This window comes from Plecotus auritus (assembly GCF_963455305.1).
Source record: "Plecotus auritus genome assembly, chromosome: 4".
In the NCBI taxonomy this organism is placed as follows: domain Eukaryota; kingdom Metazoa; phylum Chordata; class Mammalia; order Chiroptera; family Vespertilionidae; genus Plecotus; species Plecotus auritus.
This window is the reverse complement of record NC_137775.1, coordinates 151,431,294-151,449,181: the sequence shown is the minus strand read 5'-3', so window position 1 is coordinate 151,449,181 and position 17,888 is coordinate 151,431,294. Positions and strand designations below refer to the sequence as shown.

At 41.0% G+C, this 17,888-nt stretch overlaps 1 protein-coding gene across 5 annotated transcripts in view; it reads right to left on the bottom strand.

Annotated features, from left to right (window-relative positions):
• RELN (reelin) overlaps nucleotides 1–17,888 on the bottom strand; it is a 462,208-nt gene that overhangs the window by 93,448 nt on the left and 350,872 nt on the right. For all 5 annotated transcript variants that reach the window (XM_080663650.1, XM_080663648.1, XM_080663649.1 and 2 more), the window contains exons 25-28: nucleotides 16,840–17,045; nucleotides 12,896–13,067; nucleotides 12,237–12,437; nucleotides 7,804–8,036 (exon numbers count right to left, since the gene is read on the bottom strand). In XM_080663650.1, coding sequence (XP_080519776.1) covers nucleotides 7,804–8,036; nucleotides 12,237–12,437; nucleotides 12,896–13,067; nucleotides 16,840–17,045 — 812 coding nt within the window. The remainder of the gene's footprint in view (nucleotides 1–7,803; nucleotides 8,037–12,236; nucleotides 12,438–12,895; nucleotides 13,068–16,839; nucleotides 17,046–17,888) is intronic.

The window sequence follows — 17,888 nt, the reverse complement described above, 5'->3', positions numbered from 1 at the left end:
AGGAGGGACCTGGTCCCTGTGCTTCAAAACCCTGGGACACCAGTGGGCTGGGCTGCTGTCCAGTCCTCCCCCCACAATAACAGTCTTGAGGCCGCCAAACTAAGACTTGTTCCAGTTGCTTTCCAATCTTTTTCAATCCTTTCAACACATCTCTTTTCTTTTTAAATACTTGGAAACCTACACACATCTTTGATTTCATACCAGGAAAATACGTTTTCTTCCTTAGTTCTATTGCTATCAAAAGGAAAGATGGATTAGGCTATCTAGATTTCAATTAATTTTGTTGCCAATATTTATAGACTTTGGAGTGAATCAGTAAAAAAGGGTAAAGAATCTTAGAGATCAATAAAGATTGTTAAGGATAACTGTAGACAAAGATGTTTCCTTCTCCCCTCTTTTATTATGAACATAATATGTCAGTATCAGAACACATTTCTTTGTGCTTCTTCAAATAGCTTTGCTAATTTGGCAACAATGAACTATAGCAATGTGTGTTTTTTCTTTATTGTTTTAAGTTAATTACTTTAGGCAAATTTGCAAAATGTAACCAATAATGCTGTGTACTAGGAGTAAAAGAGTTCAGAGGTTACTCATCTATTAACACAAAGTCTTAACACATATTCTTCAGTGAACATTTATTTTCTTTGGAGTGAATTCAAAATATATAGGTCTTATTTTCAAAGGTAAAAAACAATTGAACTAAATATTAGAAAAACAAAGCAAAAAATAAGAGAAAGAAGACAGGAAAAGAAAAAAGTAAATACAGTTGCAGAATCATGGACCTTGGAAAAATTCCTCCCATTGGGGTTGCAATGTTATTTAGGCTGTGAAGAGATTTTTTCCTCTGAAAAGAAGTAAATGGAATTGATGAACAGTAGCTTTTGAAAATTGTTCTTAAGGAAAATGTTAAGGGCTCTGTGTCCCTTCCAAAATATAAGCTGTGTGTCTATAATAAAAGAAGAAAACGTACCAATTCCCTGATATATGTCCTATTTGATTAGAAGTCATACTTGAGTTTTCTTTTTATTTTTCTATAATAAAATCCAGGGACATATGGATCCATAGCTTCTACTCCATGGAAAGTAAGAAAAAGAAAAGGCAAGAACGCCTTTTTTTCTCCACCCAAGCTTTCCCACCTGGGAATCTCTGCTTCATGGAAGGGGCAACCTCAGACTGAGGCCCAGAGGCATTCAGAAGGTTGAAGAATCCTACCTTTAGGTAGAATTCTAGAAGCTTTGGTAATTTGATAGTGGATGAAGGGTGCCTTGACCTATTTGATTCTTGGAGTCCTGTAATCTATACTAATAAAAGGGTAATAGCTAATTAGCCCAGATCAACTGGACACCTTCCGGACATCCGAATTCCTTCCGGACAAAGCCACGGTGGAAGGGGCCGAGGCAGAGGCATTTAGGGGCGATCAGGCTGGCAGGGGAGCAAGCAGTTGGGATGATCAGGTCAGCAGGGGAGGGCAGTTGGGGGCGATCAGGCTGGCAGGGGAGGGCAGTTAGGCGGCGATCAGGCAGGCAGGCAGAGGCACTTAGGGTCAATCAGGCAGTCAGGCAAAGGCCGTTAGGGGTGATCAGGCAGGCAGGCAGGCAAGCAGTTAGGAGCCAGAGGTCTCAGATTGTGAGAGGGATGTCCGACTGCCAGTTTAGTCGGACATCCCCCAAGGGGTCCCAGATTGGAGAGGGTGCAGGCTGGGCTGAGAGACACCCCCTCCCCTCGTGCACAAATTTCATGTACCGGGCCTCTAGTTTTCATTATAATAATAAAAAAAATCAAGGTCTAGTCTGGCCAGAGAGAGAGACACCCCTGTTGGTGGATCCTAAGGCTGCTACAGAACCAAGCAGCACAGTGTGCTGTTAGGTATTTGAGAGGGTGAAGGATCTCAGGAGCTCAGCATTAATGAAGGCATATTTAAATAAAACAAAATGACTAATCATTTTGTTAATAGGTTGAGTCCAGGACATGGTGAATCACAGCCGAGTGTCCTCGCTGGAAACCTATGTTCCTGAGTTAAAAGGCAGGAGCTGGTACCTTTTTTCCTTCTTTTAATCTTTGCTAGTTGGTTTTTTGTTGGAAGCACAAATCTAAGTGACAGAGGTTTCACTGATCACGATGTGGGCGAACTTTGCTTCACTGCAATTTCTCCAAGTTGTGCCCGCTTCCTGATCCCTATTGCTATTCTGTTCTCCTCTCAGTAGCACGATCTTGGAATTGAGCACAAGTAATTTAGCAACCTCTGGGTTGCTGGAATAAAAGGAAGAACTAGTAAGTTTACTAAAAAATATAATCATAGAGAGACCATAATAAGGGAGGAAATATGTCAGCCAAAGATAAGCTAATAAGAATGTCCAGATTCCACATAGTTTGCATTTTTATTTATTTAAACCTTTATTGTTGAAAGTATTAATATGTCTCCCCTTTTCCCCCATCGGCCCCTTCTAACGTGCCCCCACCCCCCACCCGAGGCCTTCACTGCACTATCTGTGTTCCTGGGTTATGCATATATGCATACAAGTTCTTTGGTTGATCTCTTCCCCCCCTCCCCCCCCTTCCCTCTGAGATTCAACAGTCTATTCCATGCTTCTATGTCTCTGGATCTATTTTGTTCATCAGTTTATTTTGTTAATTAGATTCCACATATGAGTGAGATCATGTGACACTTGTCTTCCTCTGACTGGCGTATTTCGCTTAGCATATGGGAGGTGATATAGCTTTGAAATTATTAAGATCATTAATGTATGTGTGCACATGTGCATGTGCTCGTCGTGCCTTTTCAGAGAGATACCGTAGACTCCAGAACAATGAGTTCTTGCTGAACAGAAATGGAAATCATATTTTAAAAAGAGAGGTGTCTTGAAAGTAGATAATCACCTATTGCTGATCCTTAGTCCTCATTCAACATCCCTTCATTCAACCAGCATTTACCAAGTGCCTACAATATGCCAGGGCCAGGGGGATATGATGGGAAGCAGACATCCTACCTGGTTCCTGCCTTCACACAGCCCACAGCTGAGTGAGGAGACAGACTTAATTAAACCCCTGCACAAAGAAATGTGAATGTGCAACTCTGATAACTAAATAAGCTGGACACTGAGCTATGGGAGCATATAATAGAGGCCTTTGACCTGATAGTCAGGAAGGTCTGGAAAGAACTGAAGGAAGTAATGATTGAGGAAAACACAGAATTTAATCTTACATTGTTTTACTAGAAATAAACCATAATGTGGTTTGACTACTGAAATTACTGAACAGCCCTAGCCAGTTTGGTTCAGTGGATAGAGCGTAGGCCTGCGACTGAAGGGTCCCCAGTCAAGGGCACATGCCTGGGTTGAGGGCTCAATCCCCAGGAGAGGGCGTGCAGAAGGCAGCCAATCAATGATTCTCTCTCATCACTGATGTTTCTATCTCTTCCTCTCCTTTCTCTCTGAAGTCAATAAAAACGTATTAAAAAATTACTGAACAAAACTTCCCCTTTGCATGTCTCAGATAAGGAAGAAATAAAAGACGAGACTCTATCTTTGTGACCTTCATCAATTACCCTTGTTTGCAGGATGCCTGAGTGACTAGGAGAAATGGTTTCTACAACACCCTCTTCTGCTACCATACTTCACAGAAGGTTGCGTTTGCCTCTCAAACAAGGAAGGTTCCCAAGCACCTGCTTGTCCAGTGCAGAGGCGCAACAGGTGGTGGAGGGGACATTCTGCTGATTACTAAGCAGCTATTTCTGGCCTTCCCAGATATATAAACTTTTTTTGCATTCTGCATGAGGAACCTACAGCAGGTTGCATGGCATACTGTATGGTTGGGGGTGTTGCTGAGAGACAGGAGGGATGTAGCGGCATACATTTACCACAGTCAATGTCTCTCCTTTGTAGGCAAGAACCAAGAGAATTCATATGAGTGCAAACTGCTCCTTTTGAGAAAATTAGCTTAGAATTATTTGTGAAAGAGCAATGTTCTAGTAACTATTATAGGCATGTTGCTTTCTGACAAAATAGCTCCAAATTTTGACAATTTTCACACTTAGAATTCTCAGCTTTCCAACATTGTATTTGGAGATATCTAAGTTTAACATATTGCAGAAGGAACAACAACAGCTCATTTACTTGGGTTAAAGTAGAAACATATTTACTATTCTCTAGTAGAGAGCTCTTCGTCAGAAATGCCATCAACCAATAAGCTGGATTGTATTCAAATTAACCAGGAAGTTGGATTCTAATGAACAATATTTCTTCTTCCAAAAGCTAAGGTCCAAGAAAATATTGATACATTGGTAGCCTCAAAATATTGGCTTGCTTTGTGATATTAAGGACAAGTTTCTCTTATTTCTCACATGTGGCTTTATCAGTTGGATTATTTCACTCAATGTCAAACAAACTACAGCTTCAGATTCCACTGTATATTATCTGGCTTTGGGGAGTCAAACCAGATTTGTGTCTTGGCTTCTGATTCTGTTGACTACTTTATAGTGATATCTTCCAACATCCTTATATTCTACTCATTGCAGCAAAGATCTCCCTCCCCCCATGCTCCCCAACTTCGTAGAGTGCTGCACCTATGTATTTTGGAAGAGCTGTGGTTGGGCCACAGTTTCAGAAAAGCATGTAGACAGAAAGGCAGTGGTGGAGGTAAGGAGTACAATGGCTGCATGCCCAGCTTGAGATGGGCAGAAAGCAAGATGAGATGGCTATTTAGCTGCATGTTTTTATGGAAAAGGAAAGATGTCTTAAAGGGTGAAGCCTGGAGAGTAGAACCAACAGCTGGGAAGAACAACAGATTAAGGAACAGAACTGTCTTAATCAAGGAAACTTTCTTGTCCTGCTCATTGTTCATGAAAGAGGGAGATGCAGGTAACAAGTATCTTGCTGGCTTTCAGAATTCCTACAACCAGTGGTTACTATGTGCTTCCCATTCTTTACCTTTTTTTTTTTTTTTTTTTTTTTTAAGTGGAAGTGTCTGTTGTGGTTATCTGGACATTGTCTTTCCAATGTTGAATATAGGTGGGGTACATAATTTGTCTTTTTAGTTTATAGGCCTATGGATCAAGAGGAGCCATATACAGGGAGCCGTGTCTATACCTTGACCTGATGTAGTGCCTGATACTGTGATGGGAAGTTTGTCTACTGAAGTTTATGGTGTAATTTTTTCAGGGATACATATCTAAGAGAACACAATCAGCTTATCTAGCTAGATGATACAGAGCAAAGTTGATGATCAGTTAGGTGAAAGATTCACAAAAAGAATAGTCCCCAAGAACTTTATGAATAAGCCACTCCTATAGATAGCCACACTTTTATCATTATACCAGTCAGGATGAGGCAAGTTATGCTGTGGTAACAATCTCCAATCTCAGTGGCTTAACTCAACAAAAGCTTATTTCCTGATTATGCTATATGTCCAGTATACATTGGCAAAAAAGTCTGCTTCTTGTAGACACTCAGGGACCCAAATTAATGTAAGCTTCATCTTAAAACATGCTTTCATTAAGCAGAGAACATGACAAAGTATACAATAGGCTCTTGAAGTCACATGCTTTATTTTACTCATATTTCATAAGACCATGTCAAACTTTAAAGAGTATGGGGATAGCACAATCTTACATATTTTAGGAATGAAGCAAGCTAAATATATTGCTGAATGGCACTAACGAGTATGCCAACCATATATTAAGCCACATCAGTAGTAAGCAGTGCAAATACACTTACTGTATTGTCTCAGCTCCATACAGAAATGCTTTGAATCACAATTTAATGTTATGTTCTAGGATTCCATTAAAAAGTATCTACTTGAAGAATGTTCCTTTATCTTTCATAAAGTGATAGTTAAAAATACTGATTTCTATGTTACCAACTCTACCTGGCATAAACATACATATACATGCTATGTATCTATAATAATAAAAGCCTAAGCGACCACTGCAACCGAACGGACGACTGAACGGGCTGTGTGGGGCGACTAGGCCGGCAGGGGGGTTAGTGAGGGACAACCAAACGACTGAGCTGCAGGCTGTGTGGGGCGACAGGCTGGCAGGGGGGTTAGTGAGGGGCGACCAAACGACTGAGCAGCAGGCTGCATGGAGTGACCAGGCCAGCAGGGGGTTAGTGAGGGGTGAACCAATGACTGAGCAGCAGGCTGCATGGGGCGACCAGGCCGGCAGGAGTGTTAGTGAGGGGTGCCCAAACAACTGAGCAGCAGGCTGCATGGGGCGACCAGGCGGGCAGGGGGGTTAGTGAGGGGTGACCAAGCGACCGAACAGCAGGCTGCGTGAGGTGACCAGGCCTGCAGGGGGGGCAGTTGGGGGCAACCAGGCCAGCAGGGGGGAGAAGTGAGGGGTGACCCGGCCCGCAGGGGGGGCAGTGAGAGGTGACCAGGCTGGTGGGGGAGCAGTTGGGGACGACCAGGCCAGCAGTGGGGGCAGTAAGGGGCAACCAGGATGGTGGGGGGGGGCAGTTAGGGGCAACCAGGATGGTGGGGGGGGGCAGTTAGGGGCAACCAGGCCTGCAGGGGGGCAGTTGGGAGTGACCAGACCAGCAGGGGGAACAGTTAGGGGCAACCAGGCCAGCGGGGGGGGGGGGGGGCAGTAAAGAGCGACCAGGCTGGCAGGGGGGATAATTAGGGGCAACCAGGCCTACGGGGGGGGGGGCAGTTGGGAGTGACCAGGCCAGCAGGGGGGGCAGTGAGAGGTGACCAGGCTGGTGGGGGAGCAGTTGGGGACGACCAGGCCAGCAGGGGGGGCAGTAAGGGGCGAGTAGGCTGGCGGGGGCGGGGGGGGCAGTTAGGGGCAACCAGGCCAGCAGGGGGGGGCAGTAAGGGGTGACCAGGCTGGCAGGGGGGGAAGTTGGGGGTGTCCAGGCCAGCAGGGGGGGTAGTTAGGGGTGATCAGGCAGGCAAGTGAGCAGTTAGGAGCCAGTGGTTCCGGACTGTGAGAGGGATGTCCCACTGCAAGTTTAGGCCCAATCCTCAGGATCGGGCCTAAACCTGCAGTCAGACATCCCCCAAGGGGTCCTGAATTGGAGAGGGTGCAGGCTGGGCTGAGGGGACCCCTCCCCGCCCCGTGCACAAATTTCGTACACCGGGCTTCTAGTTTATTCTATAATACTGAACATAGAAAAAGTGTATCTTTTAAAAAATCAGAATGTATATGCTTCCTTTTTTTTAACCCAACAATGAGAACTAAATGATCCTATATTTTCCTCCTTTGTCCGAGCTGCCAGGAAACTAAGAGTTAAATTTATTGTCCTATTAATGAAACAAATTCATTTGAAGTGTTTGATCTATTTATCTCATTCCTCTGTTAAGTGAATTTTAATCTTTTCCTCTATTGTTTTAATATTTATTGTAATAGTTAAAGGGATCATTTATATTGCAAGATATTTCAAATTGTCTTTATAGGAAGGCATTAGTTTATCAAAAATCTATATAAAGTGAAATCTGATATAATGTCTTATAATTTTTTTAGCCTTTAACATCTTTTGTTCATGGCTGTACTGCCAGTGCTTAGAATAGTGGTCAATAAATATTTGTTGAACAGATGAATACATGAGTGAGTGAATTTGCTTCACAAGTGTAAATGTGTCACGTGTGCACACATGCATGCACACACAGACACAGACAGACATCCCTACTTCAGGAATTTTGTTCCAGCATTCTTTTCCTCAAGAGTCATTACTTAAATAGATAAAGCTAGATTATATGAATTCTTTTAGGTTATTAAGATGCATGAAATAAAAACACTGGGATAAGTATATACTCCCAAGAAATAGCAGCTATGGCACATAATAAGAAAGGTCACTTTACCTGGATGCAAGGGACCTTGGAATAACAATGGTGATTCTTGTCCATTCTTCGAAGTCTCCAGTGTGATATACGGTGGGGTCACTCAATTCTCGGGCGTTTCCTTCACATCCTTTGCCTGCAGAAGCTGGGTAACAGCCTTCTTTCACCAGAAACCAGGACATACCAGCATCATGAGAGTACTGAAGAAGAACGGGGGCAGCACTGCTGAAATGATTGGCACACCCTATGTTTAGCTATTGAAAGGAAAGGCAGAAGGATACAAAATTTTAATTCCAAGTCACCATTTAACAAATTAGGTGCCACAGCAGCCAGGGCCCTTTCTACTGAGTTAGAATTAAATTGATAATGATAAGACCTGCAGCTCAGTTTTAACCAAGACCTTTCCATAGGTTCTGGAAATCTTTGTTTAGGCAAACAATAGGTGCTTTTTAGTAGAAAGTTGGACCAGTTGCCCACTTTGTGAATTTCCTGGGATTATAGGAGGAAAGAGAGAAGCACAGTATCCGTGATGTTGAAACCTTGGACAAAAGCCAAGTTATGTTTTCTTCTCCTTTCCCAGATGGCACAAACAGAGGGAAGCAGAAGATGAAAAGCCGTCCTCTTCAGAACATGAAGGTTACCTGAAGAGAGGGCTGTCCTCTCTGCTTTAGTGGAAAAAACATCTTTATTCAATTTTCTTGCCAAAGCCCAGTAAGAAATCATTGTCAACTTAGATGAACGAGCTTAGTCATAGCATCAAATAAGCAAAAGAATCCAGAAACAAAATTAATATTGCTCTGTGCACTTAAGTAGAGGAATGTCATCATAGGATTAATAGCATTAAAATGCAACCTAAATCCCAATGCTCTAACACACTACTTTTTTCTCGATTTTTTATCTTCTAATCCAAGCTTGTCAAACTCGTGGCCCGTGGGCCACATGCCTCTTTTACTTGGCCTGTGTTAGCCTTTGAGTTTGACATACTTGTTCTAATCTTTGCAAAGAAGTATATATTTTGGTCATATAGTTGAAGTTATCACACTTCTAAAACTTTCCTCCTACTTTTTATTTAATGTATTATTTTATTATTATCTGCAGTTTTGCAAACAATGTATCTTTTTTTTCTTCAGTTGATTTGTTAATCACCAGGTAAATTCTAGGAACAATATTACTAAGTCAAAATGTAGACACTCTTTAAATTTTCTATTTATATGTGTTCATTTAAAAAAATATATATTTTTATTAATTTTAGAGAGGAAGGGAGAGGGAGATAGAAAGATGAATGATGAGAGAGAATCATTGATTTGGCTGCCTCCTGCATGTCCCCCATTGGGGACTGAGCCTGCAACCTGGGCATGTGCCCTAATCAGGAATTGAACCGTGACTTCCTGTTTCATAGGTCAATGCTCAACTACTGAGCCATGCTGGCTGGGCTATATGTGTTCATTTTTAATCAATTGGTTTCAAATAAGTCAATTTTACCATAACTCTGAATATTATTCCAGTTTAAGACAGTTTCTTTCAAAATTCAAAAAGTGTATACATTATTTTAAATAGTTTTAGTTTATAGTTTTGATAATCATAAATGTCAAACACTCTTTCTGATATTTATTTAATTACATGCTATCTTATATGAATGATCTATTCATATCTTATTTCATTTGTTGCTGGGAGCCACCATAGAATTTTACTGTATAAGACTACAAATAAGACTAGTCAAATATTATAGAAAACATTTAAGTAGGGACTCAAAATACCACAATAATGACCAAAGAATAAAGGATGAAGGAAAGGTAGGGCCATAGACAAATAATACTGGGCCAGAGCTTGAGAAGTCAACCAGTTCATCATTGTCCCTATGCAATAGCTTGATCCAGTCTTTCAAAAGAAGATTCCAATGATCTCCTTAAGACAGTGGTAGAGTAAGTGAAAGGTACATTCACCTCCTCCCAGGACCAAACTGAAATCACAACTAAATTATAGAACAATCATCCTGACTAACCAACAGAAGACTAGCTGAAGAGAAGTGTTATAACCACGGATTTACAGAATAACCCACATAGAGACTGGTAGGAAGTGTGGAGATGTGAAAAAAGGCTGTGGCTGAGGTTCAGAGGGATATCCGAGCTGCAAAAGTTCACCCTGAGGCGTGGGTCTCAACCCTATGCTGGGCTCCCCAGCCTAGAGCACCAGAGCCAGAAGAGGTGCCCACATAATATCCAGCTGTGAAAATCAGCAGGGATTCTGTCCATCAGGATGAGACAGGAGTCCACTAGAGACATAAGTGCCCTCTTAAAGAGCCAACACACAAAATTTCATTCTCAGTCACTCACCCTGGGCTCTGGCGAGGAAAGGTGGACCAGAATAGAGTCCAGTGAGGATAGTCTGAGGTTTGTGGCTCTGGGGAAACAGCTGAAGAGACAGCTTCAAAAATCCCTAAGCTGAGTCATTCTCCCACACCACAGACACATTCTTTCTTGGGTTTAGCATTCCCCTCTTTATGGCACCAGCCTGAGGGAATGCAATAGCTCCCACTTTCTGGACTCCCTCTCGCCTCACGCTGCAGAGCTTACACCCTGCTGAGGAGTCATCTGCCTTGGCCAGGGTGTAGAGGTTGGGGCAGATCCAGGGGATGTCAGTGACTGAGTTGTATGGCTTTGGGGTTGAGGGGGGCATTCTCCTACTTTCCTGTAACCTGATGGGTGCTTCCCCCTTCATGGCCAAATCTTGATCTGTTTGGCTTTACAAGGGGCTTAGGGTATGATGTAAAGCCAATTAGGATCAACTTTATCACCTCTGTGGTACATTTTCCAGACTTGTTAAAGTTTCCAAATTTTCCAGTTTCATTAGCACTTTCATTATTTTAATATATTTGCACATTCTGTTCCCTCTAATGGAATTCTTCCCCCTCCATTGTTCATCTAAGTCTCTGTATTTCCAGACATTTCCAATTACAATCCATCCATCCATCCATCCATCCATCCATCCATCCATCCACCCACCCGTCCACCCATCCACCCATCTACCCACACTTTTATTCAACTAACATTTTTGGAGCACTGGCCACATGTGCTATGCTAGGTGCGCCCATAGATCACAGCCTGTTTCTACTACAATAGTCCTGGGACTGTGCACTTTTCTGATTCACTTACTAGTTTCTGGGATCCTTGAGGACTAGAGCCATATTTTTAACCTCCATATTTCTAGCACCTAGTACCAGCACTGTGCATTTCTTTACAAATGACACAAAGTATTTCTTACAGATGCCAAATATATGTTAGTTGTCAATCCCTGAATGACCCATATTACATATCTATTATTAACTAACAGCCACAAGTCAATAGTCTTCTGCTGGCATGATCTGAGGATTGAGCTTTTTCTTAGGCATTATGCATTCTTATTGGTTGTTTAAATACTTGATACATTTAATGTTTTCTTTATTTAGATTTTATAAACTTCAAAATATCACCTTGCAGACTTTCATATCTTTACTATTCTCATTTTATAACATTAAATAAAAAAGTGTCAGATGAGAAACAGCATAGTATGCTGGCAATGTATTTGCTATTGCTGTTATTTTGTTATCACTTTCGATAGTACCAACAAATTATTATAGAGTCATATACAGTTATTAATGGCTTTTCCATTGTAGTTTAGCATCAAAATTTAAACAGAGAAGGATAACAGTTCACTAATCAACTTCCTTGTTTATAGACCAGTGGAAATTATATTTTAGAGCTGCCTATAAACATCTGATCTCTTTAATAATTCCATTTGTAAATTATTTAGCATCTGCATCCTGCTGTTATGTAAGGACCATGTAGTTGTGCTAGTTCATTAAAACTGCATTTCTTTCGACCCCAGAATTCACCAATGGGATTTTATCATAAACACAATGAAATTTTGATTAGGCTTCTGAGAAAAGAGCTTGTCAAAGTAAATACCTGCTATCCATGTTGACCTGTTATCACAGTGCTGAAGAACAACAAGCTTTTAAGCGGACAATGATAAAGTAAAAGTTTACAGAATCAAAGGAAGACAAATTATTTGAAAATGCTATAGTAAAAGCATAAAATAACTCACGAGTCCTAAAAGTACTAGTAAGTTGAAAGGAAGAATTTATCTATTACCATTCAGAAGCATGGGATTCAGTAAGTCACCATCAGATTGAAATCCTAAGAATCGATTTTCTTTTTAGTTCTAGTAGAAGTCCACGAGCACTTAAAAAATACAGTGACATAGCTACAACTTCCAGGGCTCATGAAAAAAATGATAAGCTGTTTTCTTATGGGGTGGAACGGAAAAGCTTTGCCATTTTAAGATTTTTGAACTTCTGTTTGAGTCCCTTCTTTAATAGTATATGAAAACTGTGTGTTCTTTGTCAATTTCACATATAAATATGGAAGTTGGTTTGCTCCTTAACCTGCCCTAGGAAGAGGTTTGTGCATAAGTACCTTGAACTGTAGCACATATCCAGGTTTCAGAGTCAAATCTCTAGTTACTGCAAATCGATCCCCATCTGATTTTCCAAATACCATGGCTGACGGCGTGGCAGAGCAGAAAGTTTCATTTTTCAGCATTCCTTCGTTAGCCAACATCAACCATACACTCATTTGATTCATGGGGTAATCAAAAGCTGGCTTCTCATAAAAGTTCTAATACAAATAATACAAACAACACAGAAAGGCAATTTGACAACTGAATACAAGAAAGGAATTTTCAGTTCATAACATGCAGAGCCATGCACCATTGGTATTTCTAGAAAATACAGCAGAATCTCTAATTTAACTAATTTCTTTTTGGCCGCAATGATTTTTTTCTTCTGATTATTTAACAGCTGAAAATATTTTGCCACAGTGTATCTAATTTTATAAACACACTAATAATCATGCTTGATGACTTGGCCAGACTTCATAGTTTTTTGTTTGTTTTTTACTTCTAAATAATCTGGGAACTAGTGGCATAAAGAGGTAACAAAAATTAAGTGCAAATAAAAGAAATGAAGTGCAAACACAGAAAACTTATATTACACGTTCAGGTGTCAAGCACTAAGTTCTTTAATCTCATGTACTTTTATAATTGTCTTCTTGGAGTTCAGACATGGAAAAAATACCTGGGGTAAAGTTGGGTTGACAACTGGGATGATGTGCTTTTGCTTTTCTGACAGAATGATGATGTCATCGATGGCCCACTGGTCATAGTCCTCCCCGGAGAACACGGGCTGCCACCAGCGGAACCTGGTGCAAGGGGTCTTGGCAGCACTTGGGAGCTCCAGGTAGATAAATCTGCATCAAAGCAAGTCACTTACGGTTAGGAAAGGGAGGCTGTATCTTTCTGAGCAGCTGCCAACATCACAAGAATAGCAATAAGAGAAAGTTTAGTTGTGTTTGATCTCTTGATATTTTCTGAAAAATTTCTAAGTTTAATAGATCTGACAAGAGGTTTAAAGCTGTAAGCAGGAAGAGAGAAACCAAGATGGCGGCATAGGTAAGCACCTAAACTGCTGGCTCGCACAACAATTTCAAAACTACAACTAAAAGACAGAACGGACACCATCCAGAACCATAGGAAAGCTGGCTGAGTGAAAATTCTACAACTAGAAGGAAAGAGAAAAGCTCACAGAGAATTGGAGGTACGGCAAAGGGTCTTTGTGCGCGCAGAGAGGAAGGGCGGCTGAGAGCCTGGCTGACTTTCTCTGGCGGAAGGGGGAAGGAAGCCCCCGACCGCACTGAACCCCAGTTCTGACTGCACTGAACCCCAGTTCCAGGCGAGCCCCTGGGGACCCACGCTCTTACGGGGGGAGTTTGGACTCTCGGGCGGAGACTCGGGAGCCGGGGAAGGCGGAGGACTGAAAGCGCGCATGCGCCAATGCGCACAAAGGCTGCAGAGGTTGCCACAGGCTTTCCCTAGTGGAAGGGAGTCGGAGATTCCTGACTCCACTGGGCCCCAGTTCTGACTGCACTGAACCCCGGTTCCAGGCGAACCCCTGGGGACCCACGCTCTTGTGGGGGGAGTCTGGACTCTCGGGCAGAGACTCAGGAGCCAGGGAAGGTGGAGGTCTGAAGGCGCGCACATGCGCGCAAGGGTAAGGCTGACAGGAAGCCAAGACTGAGACTCCACCCCATCCAAGCTGAGCACAGAGGCTATTGCAATTTGGCAAGTCTAATCCTATAAGGCTGTCTCCAGCACCGAACTTCTCCCAGCATAGACACAGCTGATCCTTACAGCCAACTAGCCTGGAGGTCAATTCTTCCCAGTGATACCAACAACAATCAAGACTTAATTACAACAAGGCTGTACACACAGTCCACAAAGGGGTGCACCAAGAGTGTCCACCTCAGGTTAACTGGGGAGGCAGACCCACTGGGTCATATTGGAAACCTAGCACACAAATCTACCTTACCAACTCAGGGAAGCAGTGAAAATGCGGCGTCCAAGAATCAGATCACAAACGAAAGAAATGGAGGAAAACAAACGACTGGATATAGAATTCAAAACCACGGTTATAAGGCTTTTTAAGAATATCCTAGAAAAGGCCGATAAATATAACGAGACCCTGGAAGATATGAAAAAGGACCAACTAGAAATTAAACATACACTGACTGAAATAAAAAATATTATACAGAGACCCAAAAACAGACAAGAGGAACACAAAAATCAAGTCAAAGAATTGAAACACAAAGAAGCAAAAAACACTCAACCGAAAAAGCAAAAAGCAAAAAAAAAAAATCCAAAAAGTTGAAGATAGTGTAAGAAGACTCTGGGACAACTTCAAGCGTACCAACATCAGAATTATGGAGGTGTCAGAAGAAGAGAGAGAGCAAGATACTGAAAACCTATTTGAAGAAATAATGACCGAAAACTTCCCCCACCTGGTGAAAGAAATAGACTTACAAGTCCAGGAAGCGCACAGAACCCCAAACAAAAGGAATCCAAAGAGGACCACACCAAGACACATTATAATTAAAATGCCAAGAGCAAAAGACAAAGAGAGAATATTAAAAGCAGCAAGAGAAAAACAGTTAATTACCTACAAGGGAGCACCCATACGACTGTCAGCTGATTTCTCAACAGAAACTATGCAGGCCAGACGGGAGTGGCAAGAAATTTTCAATGTGATGAATAGCAAGAACCTACAACCAAGATTACTCTACCCAGCAAAGCTATCATTCAGAATTGAAGGGAAGATAAAGAGCTTCACAGATAAGAAAAAGCTAAAGGAGTTCATCACCACCAAACCAGTATTATATGAAATGCTGAAAGGTATTCTTAAAGAAGAGGAAGAAGAAAAAAGTAAAGAGAAAAATTATGAACAACAAATACATATCTATCAACAAGTGAACCTAAAAATCAAGTGAATTAAAAACCTGAGGAACAGAATAATCTGGTGAATATAATAGAATCAGGGGCATAGAAAGGGAGTGGACTGATAATTCTCAGGGGGAAAGGGGTATGGGGGGGTTCATGAAGTGACTGGACAAAAATCATACACCTATGGATGAGGATAGTGGGGGGGAGGTAAGGGCAGAAGGTGGGGTGGGAACTGGGTGGAGGGGAGCTATGGGGGGAAAAAGGAGAAATAATTGTAATAATCTGAATAAAGATTTATTTAAAAAAAAAATAAAGCTGTAAGCAGGTGTAGTCCTGGTTATGTTTATCCCATTTGGAACTGTAGATTTTGGAGGCAATATTTCAACTGTGTTCAATTCACTGAACAATGTCTTTTGAATACCATAATAATGGTCATAAACCTTTTCAAGAAATACCTAGAAAAAACTGTTCCTGGAGAAATAATTTGAATGATTTTAAATTTTTTTTTTTTTAAACCAGTTTGGCACCATTACAGTCCCCTCTCTGCTGGACTGGGGAACCTCACTAGGTTCCATCTCCCACTCACCATCCCTGACTTTCTCCCTGGATGTTATATTTCTTGATTTACCCAGTTGCCTCATCTTTGGTTTCTGCCTCTCCCATGTGTCCTTAGTAGAAATGCTTTTGGTCAGTATGTCTATTTCTGTTATATTATGAAAAGTTATGTCACATTTAAATTACTCAATGTTTTAAAACAATAAACATATGAACCCCTATTGTACAAAACAGCTATATTTTAAGTAACATTTTAAAATATATTTAATGTCTAAAAATTAAATCTATCTATTCTTCAGTAATATTTTTTTCAATAAAACCACTGGGGGGGGGTTCAGTAATAAAATTCAAAACAGGGACAACTTTAGTATGTTAAAGTTCAATAATGATTGGTCAACATATGTAAGAAAAACCTTTGTCTTTGTGTTAAAGTAAAAATGCAGAGATTATAAAAAGGAATACTGTAAAAGTGATATCTTTGAGTAGATTTTAACAACATATATAAAATATAAAGTACAAATACAAAATTTCAAAAAACTACATAATTATAAAAGAACTAAATTTACATGTATAAATACATTGATTGCCTGGTACAGGTATTAGTATTAAACATGAACCATTTTTCCAAACTCCTTGACAGTCATTATCTAAGACATTTTATTATATATATTCCCCATTCATGAAAATAAAAACAGGGATGGGACAGTGAAAAATTTGAGAGAATCCAACCTCCACAGATTTATCCATATATTGTGTAGGACTAGCCCTAGGTGCAGCCATAAGAAGACTTTTGAAAAAATATATAGCTTACTATTATATATAAAATATGATCATATTTTGTGTGTACATTAAAAAAAATCCAGAAATGCTTGGAGTAGCCCTATGTCACAGAGTTTCCTTGTGCGGGGGCAGGGGGTAGTGGTGCGGGGAGTCGGGGGGAATGGTCAATTGTCACACTTTTCTTCTAGTCACATTTTTCTCAAATTCTTTAAAAATTCAAATGTGAATACAAATGTTTTCTGTCCAGGAACTTGAATGAAATGAAATGTTTATATATAAGGCTATTATTCATACCAGATATTTATGATTTCGTCTATTTTTGCAAAAGTTAACGACATTTTGGAAACCCTCAACAACAGTGTAATCTTTACGTTCCTGGAAACCACTGGGAGGCCATCAGGGTGTGGTTACCTGGGTTTGCTGAAGTCCGAGAAGTACATCTCTGCCAGCAGGTGCCACTGGATGCCCCCGTTGTTGCTGTACTGAAGGAGGACGCCCTCCTCTCTGCTGTCGGGCTTGTTGCACGCAGCACTCTCGCCGCCTATCTGGATGTAGAACTGGACAAAGTCCACCCAGGAAGTATCCAGATCCCAGCTCACCAGCTGTCTTTTCCCAGCCTTGCCGAAGGACAGAAACACCACAGGTTCAATTATCTGGGAGCTCCTAGGCATTTTGTTGTTCTAGTTTTAAATTCATATGAGCATGCTAGCACTATATGGAGACGATTTTGTCACCATGTATTGTTGAAAGGAGCAGTTGCGCCATTTAATTGTCTCTGCTTTGGTTCTGGTCACTGTTTCTCAATACATTCAATTAGTCTCTATATCACTGATTGCTAGACCTGGTTATGAGATCCTTGGGAACTGCTAATTACACCAAAAAGTATTCAAAAGTCTTTAAAAATAAAATTAATTTAAATGAAAACACTTCCAATATTTGTTTTGTGAATCTCCCCCAGGCAGAGTATGGGAGAATTCGATACTTTGAGATCAATTGGAGCTGGGTTTGAATCTCAGCCCCATTATTCATGCTGTTCATTAGCTGTGTGACCTTTCTGTGAGTTTACTTTCCTCAAAGGTACAATATAGCAACAATACCTTCCTTATAGGGTGTCGTGATAATTGGATGAAATAACATTTTGCATGAAATTTGCCTAGCACAATGAATGTCTTCCCGGGAGGTATGCCTGGACCTCCTCCATCTTGGGAATAAAAGTGAAACAGGCTTAAGATAGAAACTTGACAAAACAAAGGAGTACTTGAGTCCCAGTCAGTGTGTCTGTCTCTGTCTGTCTGTTTCCCACATGAAATAGAGAGATTGGGATGGACCATTTAAATACGTTTTTGCCACCACTACATGGCCTCTTTGTGTCTTAAATATGTTAAAAATTCCATCAAATCCAGCACTTGTTTCCTTTACTTAGTGTGTCTCCTACATGTCACAATCCTGTTGTAAGGTGT